Source organism: Musa acuminata, chromosome BXJ2-4 (assembly GCF_036884655.1).
Source record: "Musa acuminata AAA Group cultivar baxijiao chromosome BXJ2-4, Cavendish_Baxijiao_AAA, whole genome shotgun sequence".
Taxonomy (NCBI): Eukaryota; Viridiplantae; Streptophyta; class Magnoliopsida; order Zingiberales; family Musaceae; genus Musa; species Musa acuminata.
The window spans coordinates 38,485,323-38,497,872 of NC_088341.1; the positions used below are offsets into that span (position 1 = coordinate 38,485,323).

The following is a 12,550-nucleotide window of genomic DNA, read 5'->3' on the forward strand; positions in this document are numbered from 1 at the left end:
TCTCTCTTTCGCTCTCTCTCTCTCTCTCTCTCTCTCTCTCTCTCTCTCTGTGCAAACAAGCCATCGCCATCGAAAGGAGCCCCGCAACTACAGTACTGAACTAACCTGTGCTTTCTCTGCACTGGAGTGACAGTGATGGTCGCCGATGTGATAACCAAAGTACTTCTTCCCTGCAGCGAATACTCTTTGTTGCAATCTTACTCAACTTTTCATGATTACCAGCATCATCATCCCTGCACTGATAGATCCATCTGAATACAAGTACACTTATCGAGTGGATGGATGATCTCACCTAATGCCTCATTAGAACATGCGTGAGCATTGCGTAGAAGCTACGTTGGATGTCACCACAGGGATTAGCTTATAAGGTTGAGGTGTACGTCATGTTATATACGATAAGGACTGTCTCCTCCATGCGATAGAACTTGGAACTCTATAGTGGTCGATCCGTTCTACTTTTGTGATCCATCCTAACATGATTGCTCACTGGAAGCATCTGAAAAATGGAGGATCAATATGCATTTTTTTCCTCGCAGAAAAGAAAAGGGTAGTATAATCATGTTTATTCGCTATCACCTTTTACGATTTAAATTTTGACATATGGATTTTAATTACTAATATTTTTTTTTTTTTCAAATCCAAAATTTTATGATAAACTGTCAAAGTTTTTACTAACCGAATTACTTTAATACATTCAAAATATATTCGATAAGGTTTTGAACCCTCAACATTCAGACTGATTTTGGTCGCATCAACATTAAATTATAATAAGATTATTCTCCTAGTGAACTTAGATATTGTTGTATTATGAAAGTTTTGCTGAGAAAGTTCTCCAGATTAAACATTTTAGCCTATTTGATTAATTTTTTCTTCAATATCATTGTATTTAACATATATTCTTCATGCGCGCTCTCTCTCATAGGGTGACAAATAGCGTAACCTCAACATGTAAATCTTAGATTAATGGGGGATATATTAACACAAACACGTCAATTTATTTCAGCATTGTTCCAGAGACACTTAGCTACACATATGCATGCATGATTTTTGAGGCGTCCCAAGAACGCATTTTATTTTGACGGATACCAGCCGAATCACATCGAACAAACACTAGGCAGCCACGGCCTTGGCCTTCGCCGCCGCCTCCGTGCTCTTCTCATCGGCCTTGATACCCTCACTCTCCTCGGTGGCTGTCTCAGCGCCATCCGCCTTGGCCTCGCTCACCTCGGCCTCGGCTTCTTCTTTGCTCTCCTCCTTAGTATTATCATTCGATCCGCCCGGAGCCTACGCAGGCATACATTAAAGGAGATATGAGAATATGCAGAAAGGACGAGTGAAGAGAGACGATGCAGTACTAGTGCACCTCGATTTCTGGTGCCTCGGTGACGTCCACGGCAGCGGGAGTCACGTCGGGGACGACGGGGATGTCCTCTGGACCCGTGCCGTCGATGTCCTTCGGCTTGCTCGCACAGCCACCCATGATGAACACTGTGGCTGTGGGGCTGTAGGATGGCTGGCTCCGGGGGCGTGTGAGGAGTGGTATGTGTCAAAGGAGAGGAGGTGAGGGGAGATGACGACCGTGCAGGGGTATATATAGGGATCAGAAGGTGGTGGTAGCGAGGAAATGGGCGGTGGCGAGCGAGAGGAGGGAGAAGACAGCGGCTGTCAAGCCCTATGCATGTTGACCCTTTCTTTCTGGGGTTTGACCGAAAAACGAAGATGTAATCAACGTTACGAATATGGGAAAATTCAATTAAGGGTTCGAATTATGACATGAGAGTTTGAGATCAAAAATGCGGAGTGGACAAATAATATGTTCGTTCTAATTCTAAATTACCAAAATTGGCTCCAATTATATTAGATAGCATGAAAGCATCCACATCATAAAAAAGGTGTATTTTCATATACTTAGATGTGTTGCTGAGTATGTTTATTTTGGGTTTATCTAGCAATATCATATTTAGATTTAGTAAAGGAGACAATGGTGGATTAAATATAACGTTTAGGATAGGATGGAATTGGATTAGCTTCGGATACCAATAACAATAATAATAACATAATGATGATGATGATGATGATGATGATAATATCCGAATCCTCCGTGACATATATGTTTTTATTTTTCGTCCTTAGCAGTGGATGATTATTAAAAAAATTTAAATATATATTTTTTAATTTTGAAGCATGTCTATCAGATGTATTAAAAATAATATCTTAGGATGAATATAAAGTTAAGTAAATCATTTTTATACCAAGAATTTAGGAATATATATTTGCTTGACACGTTGGAAGTAATTAATAGTAGCATGATTATTTTTAAGCTTATTATTTTTTCAAAAATAATGATCATACGAGTTATAGATAGAAATTCAAAATAATCAATAAAATAAATTGAACAATCATTTAAATTAATATTTGAATATTTATGTTAAAATTTTAGAAATGGTAATGATATTAGTAATAATAAAAAATGTTGAGCTACAGAACACGTGTCAGATGATATATGAGGTGGGCTATATTTGTCGGGCCCAATAGGAATAGGAAGATGTCACAGAGAGAGAGAGAGAGAGAGAGAGGAGGCGAAGAGAGATGATATACCGGAAGTGATATGGGGAGGCATCGCCACTGCCAGCGTCGCCGGATTCTTCGTCTTCGGATGTAAGGTGAGTCGTCTACGCCGCTTTTGCTTGTTCCCCTTTATCCTCCAATTATCCGCTCCTTTTTTTTCTCTTTATTTTTATTTTTGTCATGATCTGCATATTGGAAATATTGGAAATTATGTCGTCAATATTGGAAATTTTCTCGAAAAAATGGAGAAAAGAGAGGATTTTGTGGGGCAATATAATGAGGTTATTGTCGATCTTTTAATATTTTTGGGGGAAATAATGATATGGAGATGTGCGATCTATGTGAGAAACGAGTGATCCAAAGATCCACTTTTGTTCTCAATGGACAGTCATTGTCATTCATTGGTTCGAAGAGCTTGGAAATTGGGGGAATGGAGCTCAATCTATGGCCCAGTGGGAAGAACAAGAACCTCACCATGTTCATTCACTGGGCATATTGAAGAAACAAATGTCTTGACGCTTTGATGACTCAGTTTTAGACACTCACGCAGAGGTTGAGGCACCTCCTGGAATAACTTGAGGCAACTCTTTAGATATAATACTTCTCTTACAGGATCTACAGTCTCCTCATCCATGTGTTTTTCTTTTCGATGTAGTATTCATCCTTCCTAGATTCTGTGAAATCTTATACGTATTTACTTCATAAGTTTAGTGAGAGTCTTATACATAATTACTCCTAAACTAAAACATCTAAAATACATATTTATGACCTAATCATAATAGGTTCATCTTATCGATCGCTTTGGTACAGGATAAAATGAAAAGGTTAGCGGGAGCCTTATACTCGATAAGCGTAATTAGGATATCTAAAATGTTTGCCTATAAGCATTTATCTTCTTCAATTAGGTATCATCTCGATATAGGATAAAATTAAGAGTTACTTGATATGCCTAAACTAGGGCATCTAAAATCTTTAGCAATAAGTTAATAATAGCAGTTTCATCTTGTCCAACCTGGTGTCGTTTCGATATAGGATAAAATGAAAAGATTAGTGAGAGATTTATACACAGTTACTTGATAAGTTTAAACTACTATATCTAAAATGCTTAAATATAAGCTAATAATGATAGGTTTATATTATCCTATTAGGTATAACAATTGTACATGATAAAATGAGAAAAATTATTTAAGATGGTAATGATACATTGTTTTAACTTTATACACAATCATATTTTTCCTCTTATATGTTAAGCCTCTTGTTTGGAGAGAGATTCATCTGTTTGGCCAATTAAATAGGCATTTCAATCTTACTCTTATTTCTCCCTCTTCTCTGGCTGCTACAGGCTATCAGCATGGCAAACATTTCTACAAGTTATTGTAAGTGCATGTTTAGGTGAATTTGTGATCCAGTCTTTTAGTTTCGATAAATTCCTTTTTAAATCTCAATGAGCTCATGGATAAGGTGGCCTTGTCATGGAACTTGCAGGAGAAGTTTCAAGAGTATCTGTGCCCTGAGAGTGAAGGGCTGTGACTGCAGGACAGGGCCCATGGTTGAATCAAACAGAGCCAGAATGAGTTGAAAAGAGACATGAAGCTAAGATGTGCAGCACTTGGATGATGCTTTCTTTCTTTTGTCCCACTGTGTGAAGTTTCAAGCTAAAGATTATTTGAAGCTTCAGAAAACAAGTCCGACTTGTAGATTTGTAATTTGAAGCTTCAGATGTTTTTGATTTGTCACACTTGTCTTTGCCACCTGACACTTTGGCTCATTTTCCTTAATTTTTCATAAATTCATTATATGTTTTCATGAAGTTGATAGTTGAACTCAATGGATTAACTGCTCCATTAATTCATTCATTAGATATATAACGTTGTAATCCGAAATAATTGTAAAGATAAATTGTAAAGGTAAGATTCGAGCTAATAATAAATTTATCATTTCATGGAAGCAAAACTAAAGGTGTTAAGAGCAAGGTTCGTCGTACTATACCGACGTTTCGACCCGAGCTCGGTATGGTACGGTACCGATGTACCGGGTGGTACATCAGGGTGTATCGAATAATTTTATATCTTTTTCATACTGTAGCATTGCTATAGTATGGTACTGTAGCATTGTAGCAGTGCTACAGTATGGTACTATAACATTGTAATAATACCGGACGGTCTGCGTATCAATAATCTATTGGATCGATACATACCGTCCGATACGGATGGTACGTTTTGATATGACAGACCTTGGTTAAGAGTTCGGATAAATGTACATGTCTTACTTAAATGATTATAATTATTAAAGATAAATTATCCTAATCATCATCATGATTAGGATTCTTAAATATTTTAATCGGGTGATTAGTAATCTACAAAGGCTTAAACTCATAGGAACGATCCGATACATACTCCAAAATGTCTTCTCATGATTGAGCATGACTTTTGTTACACTCACCGTAAAGTGAGACGGGAAGAATCTCATCACATCCACCATGTTTGGCTTTGTCCTCACTCAAAGACAAGTCGAAGCAACTTGCTTCGGCAGCAGTACAAAGGACAGGACAAACATGAGGGGCGTGCAATCTCATGTAAGATAACGACGCCGCATGCAGCCATCCGCTTATTCTCGGTACCAAACGTAGAATAGAATGGCCAGGTTCGGATCACCCAGCACAAGGAAGCCAATGGATTCGCGAGCGCTGCCGCTAGTTTCCACCCCTGGTTTCCACTCCTTCGGCCTGGATTACCGTAGCCATTAATAGCCTCCTCGGCCACCTCCCTTCCCAAGGCCAACAACATGGTCTGTCACCCACTGGAGGTCGAGTGACGAAGAGTCTCGAAACGGAGATCGATATGCCGTCTCCGAGGTTCTTCTTCGTCGACGAGGGACGGCGCCAGCACTTCCTGGGCGCCTGCTTTCTTTGTAAGAAGCCCATCGCCGAGAACGAGGACGTCTTCATGTACAGGTTCGTCTCTCGTCCACCTCGTGCTTATCTCGAAGCAGCTTTTGGGGATCAGCGATTGATGGGAGTGGTTGTGTGTGTCGCAGAGGGGACACGCCCTTTTGCAGCACGGAGTGCCGGTGGGAGCAGATGGACATGGATGAAGCTCTTCAGAACGAAGCGAGGACGCAGTCACCGCCTCCCGTGAAGCGCAAGCCGAGCTTGATCGTTCGCTCCGAGTGTGATGAGAACCAGTTCGTGTCCGATGCTACTGCAGTTGTTGCTGGCTAAGAACCAGCAGTGATCTGTGGGCGAGAAAGCCTGTTGTGGCTCCATGAGATCCTCCTCGGATTCAAGTCCAAGTTCATGTACCTAAGTTGGAACAAAGCTTCCAGGAGAACAACAAAAATCCAAGCAAAAGAAACCGAGGATAACAAGAAGAGAATGAGTGAGCTGAGTGAAAGAAGACTAGAGGAGATGTGTTTTGTATGGTTATTATTTTCTTTTTTTTCTGTCTTTCGGGCTTGATGTACAAAAGAAGAGAGATCAATGTTTCAATATCTTTTGTGTGGATTGGTTTTGCGTCCCCCGAGTTCTTTAGGTTGAATCTTGTTTCTAATGTTCAAGTCACACAGAACTGAAGGAAATGCGTGGAGGATAGGCCGTGGCAAGGCCACCGTACTCAGGAGAGCGTATAGGGCATATATATGGGTTGATATGGCGTCGATGGAGGATAAATATATGCTTTCTACAACTTGGAAAATGTATGGATCTTACTTACACAATCTGACAGCTGCCTGGAATTTGGAAACGTTCTTTCGAGTCTTTTGATATGATTTGGATAAGAGGGTTAATCCAAATGACCCAAACGGATAGGTGCGTTCCTTTTCCTTTTTCCTTTTGAGATGATGGATGTCCTCTTCTCGCTCTCTCTCTCTCTCTCTCTCTCTGAGCAAAAGGCTATAGTGATAGACGTCGGAGAGGAGAGAGCGTCAGACCAACAGCAAAACACACAGAATGATCAATTCAATGGCCTCTCTCTCTCTATCGGGGTAATTACATATTATCTTTATAGTTAATTATATTTAATATTAATATATTAATATATTGAAATATTTAATGATCATACTGTCTCACGTATTATCATATATAAAAATAGTATTAAAAAAACAATTTTGATTCTTACCATAGAGTCATCGCCTTATAGACATATTAAGCATAACAAATTATAAGGAATAATTTATAATTATAATTTATGGGCAAAGGTCAATAGTCATAATTTAATAGATGTGGGAGGGGAGAGATAGTAAGATCATAGCAAAATCACACACAAAATAATAATAAATTCAATGGTCTCTCTCTCTCTCTCTTTATATATATATATATATATATATATATATATATATATATATATATATATATATATATATATATATATATATATATATATATATATATATATATATATATATATATATATATATATATATATAAAATTGACAAGTAGTGTAGATGGACTAATTGACAAGTGACAGTACAAATCTTCATAGAGGTTCCAAATGGTCAACTGTAGACATACATATCGCACAAAACAATTCAGATTCTCTATATTTACACCTCGAAGTTGCTTCAAAAGATGCAGCAAATCCCTGCTTCCACTGATGCAGCAGCACATAACCAAGTCCAAGAGCTGAGTGTTCACCGTAGTACTTAAGCATAGCAACGAACAACAGCCATGACAAACTCAGGTGAAAGATGTGGCCACAGAGGAGGTCGTCACCAGGCCGGAGAGCAGTCCCACCAGCACTGCACTGTTGTAGGTGCTCGGCTCCCCCTGCATCGAGTTGTTACGGCTGTCGATGTATGAATCGTTCTGGAATGGCCCGCCCACAAGTGCTCCCATGGCTACATTCGGGTTTGGATCGGTAGACGAGAGCCACTGGAAGCCATTACAGCCGGTTTTGGCATTGGCAGGAATGGAAGCCCCTCTGTGGTGGACCTCTTGAGGGTAGCTGCTTCCGTATCCTACGAGGTAGCTCAGCTTCATCGGATTGTTGCCCAATATGTAATCGGCCTGACAGCAAAGAACAATAGTCAAGGGAAAGTTACAGCATCATTTTAACCCGAAACTTAACAAAGACATCCACAAAAACAAGGATCAATATAAGTAGCTTTACCAAAAAGATAGTTTCAAGCTTACTCTGAGTCATGACTCAGACATAATTGTTAATCACCAAGCTTATTCATTTATTAAATAGAAAAATCAAAGTCTGTGGAATCACCTGGGATGTAGCAAAGTCACGGAGATCAGAAGGAGTAAAAGTTTTCCCACTGCAATCTATTTCTGAGGTACGGGATGTAAGCATATAGTCACTATAAACGACAGCCAAGAATGAAGCAGCTACAGGATGCTGAAGAGCATCCCACTCATCTATCCATACTAATCCACCTGCAGTGTGACAAATCCCGAATTCAGGTTATGTCGCAGGGCACCACACTGACAATATCATTACAAATTCACCAGTTGCTATCAAAATACTTTGAATTAGTAATCAGCATCTGAAAATGGCACATAAACCCTTTTATGCAAATTATATTTAAAAACCAGGAAACAGGGATCTTAGAAATCTATATATACAGGCCCCATATGTGACTTGGGATGCTAACAGAATAGTGTGTTATAATTGAATTATTCCAGAAACCACATTAAGAGGTATTATTAGTGCAAAATGAGATGAATAATCCTTCATTTTAACTATATCGATACACCATCAAATTATGGCTTCATAGAGGACAAGTGCCAAACCAGGTCTAAGCATGCCTACCGCCCCTGTCATAGTATTGAAAGGCAGTCAACAAAGATTAAGATATTTTTTGGAGATAAATAATGCCTCTCGAGAATGAGAACTACGAAGAGGTAAAAGAAATGAATTAAATTTGTGGATGCCTATTTCCATCCAATCATGTAGTCTTGTATATAAATTGGTTTTGCTGAAGACAGTTTTAATATGGATCATTCATTGAATCAACATTTATATTTGTAGAAATAATCCACAGGATGGGAGGATTCATGCTGAGTATGATCCATATTATGAAAAACAAATGTTCAGAAATTATCCTCAACAAATTCAGGAGTCGGGTGATGTTTACATGAACATTTATTTTCTTAATAAACTATCTGTATTATCTTCCAACAAAACGATGCAGAGAGAAAATAGAAGTCTATTATGCTTTAGCTCTACATACATGGAGATAAAGGAGCCAGCCTAATATGTTCTCAGACATTATTAAGCGCGTCTGAAAACATTGTGCTTCACTGAGAAAATCAAAACAACATGTATAACTATTTATTAAGTTAATGAGGGAAACAATTTTTTGTTATCATTATCTCCAGGTGAACTGGTATCTGGATCAAATAAAAGCATCATTAACCTAATATGCTTACAGAATCCAGAATTTAGGGAGTATCATATAAAATATTAGCATATATGACTATTATGTCATGGAGGGGTGAAAAACATATATATACAAGCCAATATCTGGCAACTTCTGCATAAGAAAATGGATAAGATTAGGAGATGTTTAGATATATGTCTTGTATCTTTCAGTACTTTTAGTTACTGAATCCAGAGAAAACATTAATTATCATGGGCAAACTGAAAGAAGAAGCACATAGAAAATGAGATATAGCAGAACTGTTTTAGGGAAGTTCTAGCTTAACTTGATAAAAGATATGATGCATTTTGCAAGATGCATTATGCCAACCAAGCAATAACTAATCTTTGCGAAATACATAAATAGAAAATCTGAATGCACAGAAAGCAAAATTAAAGCAGCTATTGATGACAATGGAATAATGTGGTGGAAACATATACCATCTGTTCTACTCGAAGTGGCTGTTGGGGAATCTGGTAACAAGCCACACATGACAGCTTCCGCCGTTTTCCTGTACGATTGCAGACTCTTCATATCTGCATTTGAGGATTTGGATGAGCTAAAGAAGTTTACTCTGGACAAAAGGACCTGCATGATAGATTGCAAATAACTTCAATAATGCAACATTCACTAGGTTCTGAACTTAACAACTCTTATTAGTATGATAATAAAAATGTTAAATGCTTGTATTTCCAAGCTTCTAAAATTTATAAATCTTTTCTGTGTGTGGTTCACAAGATAATGGACATCATATACAATGGAAAACAATCCATCTACTATAGTAATAAAAAAGGTTCTTCATTAAGCAGACTAAAAGGTTAAAAGATCATTTTGATGAACTGAATGAAAAGGGCATAGATGACCATGGCATAAATTAATCTTTTTTAAATAATTAAACTAGCAGAAGGAGTGTTTGTTTCAACACAAATGCACATATGCACCTGAGTTCCAGCTCGTTTGTCATCCCAGCTGAACCAAGTTGGTCTACCCCAGTCGGCATAAGCATCTCCATTTTCCCCTGTAACATAGCTTAGATATGTTTTATCACCAGTGGCATGATAAAGCCAGCTAGCTGCCCACAAGAGTTCATCACCATAACCAGTAGAGTTGTAGTATGTCTGGACTTCTGGGATGCCGGCACTGTAGATACCTCTATGTTTATCAGCAAAAGTAAATAACTTCTTGGCATGCTGAAGGAGCAAGTCTGAATAGGTACTGTTGATACTTTTGAAAACCAAAGAAGCTGCAGCCATGGCTGCAGCTGTTTCGGCAGCCACATCCGTTCCGGGAACAGTTTTGTTGACCTGAACGAGAGGCCTACTTTCAGTCATTGTTTCTGGCCTTTCCCAACATTTGTGGTCTAAATCAGGATCTCCCACCTATCAACCAGAAAAAAACAACAAAATTCACACAGTATATATTAGTGTCAGATAAAGGAAAGGGCACCCGAACTTTTAGTTCTAAAGAAAAGAAGATGAGAACTAGGCAAGATGATTCTGTAGTAGACCATTGTCATACTAATGCAAGTAAGATCAATAAGAGAAATAAGAAATTCCTGTTATTCAACAGAATAAGAATAACAAGTGCAATCATGAAAGCCAAGAGACTGAAGAATGAAAGCACTTTGCAAGGAGTTGCTATGCTATCCTGCATTGCTTGCCTGTTATAAAAGCCATGATAAATCAAATGAAGGGCATCCCTTTTTCATCTTCACAAGTAAATACTATTATATCAGGCAAAGAACAGAACTTGTACCATGATCATATCGAATAGGGTGTGAGCATGAACCATTCAGGTTATATATCTTTCTAGATTTTTATTGAACTTCTTTTAAACATTTTTATGAATAAAGAACAATAACTGGATAAGTATGAAAGGCCAAATTTATTTACAATCATATCAACTGTAGAGAGTAATCTAAAACCTAGAGTTCCTATTATTTCTTTTATTCCCTTTTTGCATGTAATTATTTAGCACTAGTTAGCCTGCATTTACAAAATACAAACTACTAGCAAAGTGGAAGGCCAACAATGTTAACTGATCTGTTTACTGTGTGACGTCAGAAAATTGCCTGTGTTGGTTTGTCATCGACCCACATTGAGATCAAAGTGGAAACCTGAATGTGCTGTGCTTCCTGCTTGTACTTAATCTTCCTAGTCATTTATTTTCATTACTAAGTAAACAAAACACATCTTGAAGCTCAATCACAAAAATAGAATAGTAAGGGGGCAAGCACATAAGCAAATATTATGTTTTCTGGAGACCATCAAAGCTGCAGCTTTGGTACGTAATTAAGTTTTCTTGCAACAGATATATCCTAGTCTGGGCAGACAAACAATTGAAACTTCTGGTTACCTGGACATACAACACGTCGTCAGAAGGATGGGCATTGATAAAAAACTCTGTGATCCACTTGAGAGCATCTAAAGCCAGATCCAGCTGGTCCACAGCCGAAATTTGATCCCCATATTCAAGGATCGACCATGACAAAACTGTTGCTGTATAAGCCATGGGAAAACCAAACTTCATGTGATCACCTGCATCATACATTCCTTTTGAAAGGTCCAATCCCGCATCTTTTCCATCATGCAAAGCCGAATCCCCTCGCCAAGTGATCTTGTTATCAACCAACTTGCCCGCTGCAGGCGATCAGGAAACAACCACAAAGAACTATAACTTCCACGTTGTGCAGAGGAAAAACAATCTGATATCTTTACAGGTAAAGCTTTTGTTTTAAGTAAATCATCGTAGACAAACAGAAATGTCATTGCTCGTGCGTAGTAGGCAAACAGAGGAATCAAAAGGCAATTTAAGATATATAGTTTTACCGCAGCACATTATACGAACAAACATATGAAAAAACAGTCTCAAGGAGCACACAAAAAGATCCAATCTTTTTTACTGGGATATCACCAACATTCTAACCAAAGAAACAAAGATTAGCAAATTTAGACCATGTAATATATCTCGATGTAAGACGAGAGACACCTTCTGTAAAGATTAACATTTTTTATATTCCCGTTAACAAAAAGGAAAAAAAAAAGAAAAAGGAAATGAATGTAGAGGTCGGCAGATCTGTAGCACGACGAAGAGATGCAAATTTGGATCATAATTACGAGCAAAGCAAGAAATTGGAGGCCGAAGAGGGTGTACATTTTTGCACTTGGAAGAACTGCAGAGCCACGCCGAGCGCGTCGGCATACTTCTGGTTGATGGCCCCCGGCGGCCCCGGGACGGGGAGCACCTCCCGGTGGTGGTGCTTCTTCTTGATCGCGAACACGGCCGCGGCGACGACCAACGCCGTTATCACGAGCACTATTAGCCATCCGGAGCAGCCCTTGGTGTACTTCGACTCCCCCATTCTCAGGCCGCCACTTGTCTACCTCAAATCAACGCCCACCGCTGGCGACCATGCAATGGTGCGAAGGTCTCAGCCGGCAGAAGCAGGTTCCCGGTGGAATCTCGACCTTGGATTCCGCAGGCAATGCGGACAAATCCAAGAAGCAGGTGTCCGCCGAGATCTTGAATCGACGAGTAGGTGAAGGGTGTGCAGCGTATATAGATCTGGACGAGCAGAGGCGGGTCAGGGAGGAACCATCGGAGCCTCTGTGGGAGGGG

General features: G+C 39.0%; 2 protein-coding genes and 1 long non-coding RNA gene across 3 annotated transcripts; 2 read left to right on the forward strand and 1 right to left on the reverse strand.

Annotated features, from left to right (window-relative positions):
* The first annotated feature begins 2,442 nt into the window (after nt 1-2,442).
* Nucleotides 2,443-4,374, forward strand: LOC135609186 (uncharacterized). The gene is made up of 3 exons (XR_010485699.1): nt 2,443-2,663; nt 3,911-3,944; nt 4,054-4,374. It is a non-coding gene; the product is annotated as an uncharacterized LOC135609186 (long non-coding RNA).
* Nucleotides 4,375-5,318: 944 nt separating this feature from the next.
* On the forward strand, nt 5,319-6,070 carry LOC135609187 (FCS-Like Zinc finger 1-like). Its single transcript, XM_065102282.1, has 2 exons — nt 5,319-5,521; nt 5,605-6,070. Exons 1-2 carry the CDS (start codon nt 5,409-5,411, stop codon nt 5,786-5,788), a joined length of 297 nt encoding a protein of 98 aa, XP_064958354.1. The 5' UTR covers nt 5,319-5,408; the 3' UTR covers nt 5,789-6,070.
* Nucleotides 6,071-7,018: 948 nt separating this feature from the next.
* Nucleotides 7,019-12,550, reverse strand: LOC135610757 (endoglucanase 24-like). Its single transcript, XM_065105652.1, has 6 exons — nt 12,086-12,550; nt 11,288-11,571; nt 9,874-10,311; nt 9,373-9,520; nt 7,780-7,946; nt 7,019-7,571 (listed from the first exon to the last, which is right to left on the reverse strand). Exons 1-6 carry the CDS (start codon nt 12,291-12,293, stop codon nt 7,242-7,244), a joined length of 1,575 nt encoding a protein of 524 aa, XP_064961724.1. The 5' UTR covers nt 12,294-12,550; the 3' UTR covers nt 7,019-7,241.

Coding starts and splice junctions, on each gene's coding strand:
- LOC135609187 (XM_065102282.1), top strand. CDS start 5,409: ATGCCGTCTCCGAGGTTCTTCTTCGTCGACGAGGGACGGCGCCAGCAC. Junction 5,522..5,604: donor GAGGACGTCTTCATGTACAG/GTTCGTCTCTCG, acceptor TGTGTGTCGCAG/AGGGGACACGCCCTTTTGCA.
- LOC135610757 (XM_065105652.1), bottom strand. CDS start 12,293: ATGGGGGAGTCGAAGTACACCAAGGGCTGCTCCGGATGGCTAATAGTG. Junction 7,947..9,372: donor CACTTCGAGTAGAACAGATG/GTATATGTTTCC, acceptor GTCACACTGCAG/GTGGATTAGTATGGATAGAT. Junction 7,572..7,779: donor GTGACTTTGCTACATCCCAG/GTGATTCCACAG, acceptor CTTTGCTGTCAG/GCCGATTACATATTGGGCAA.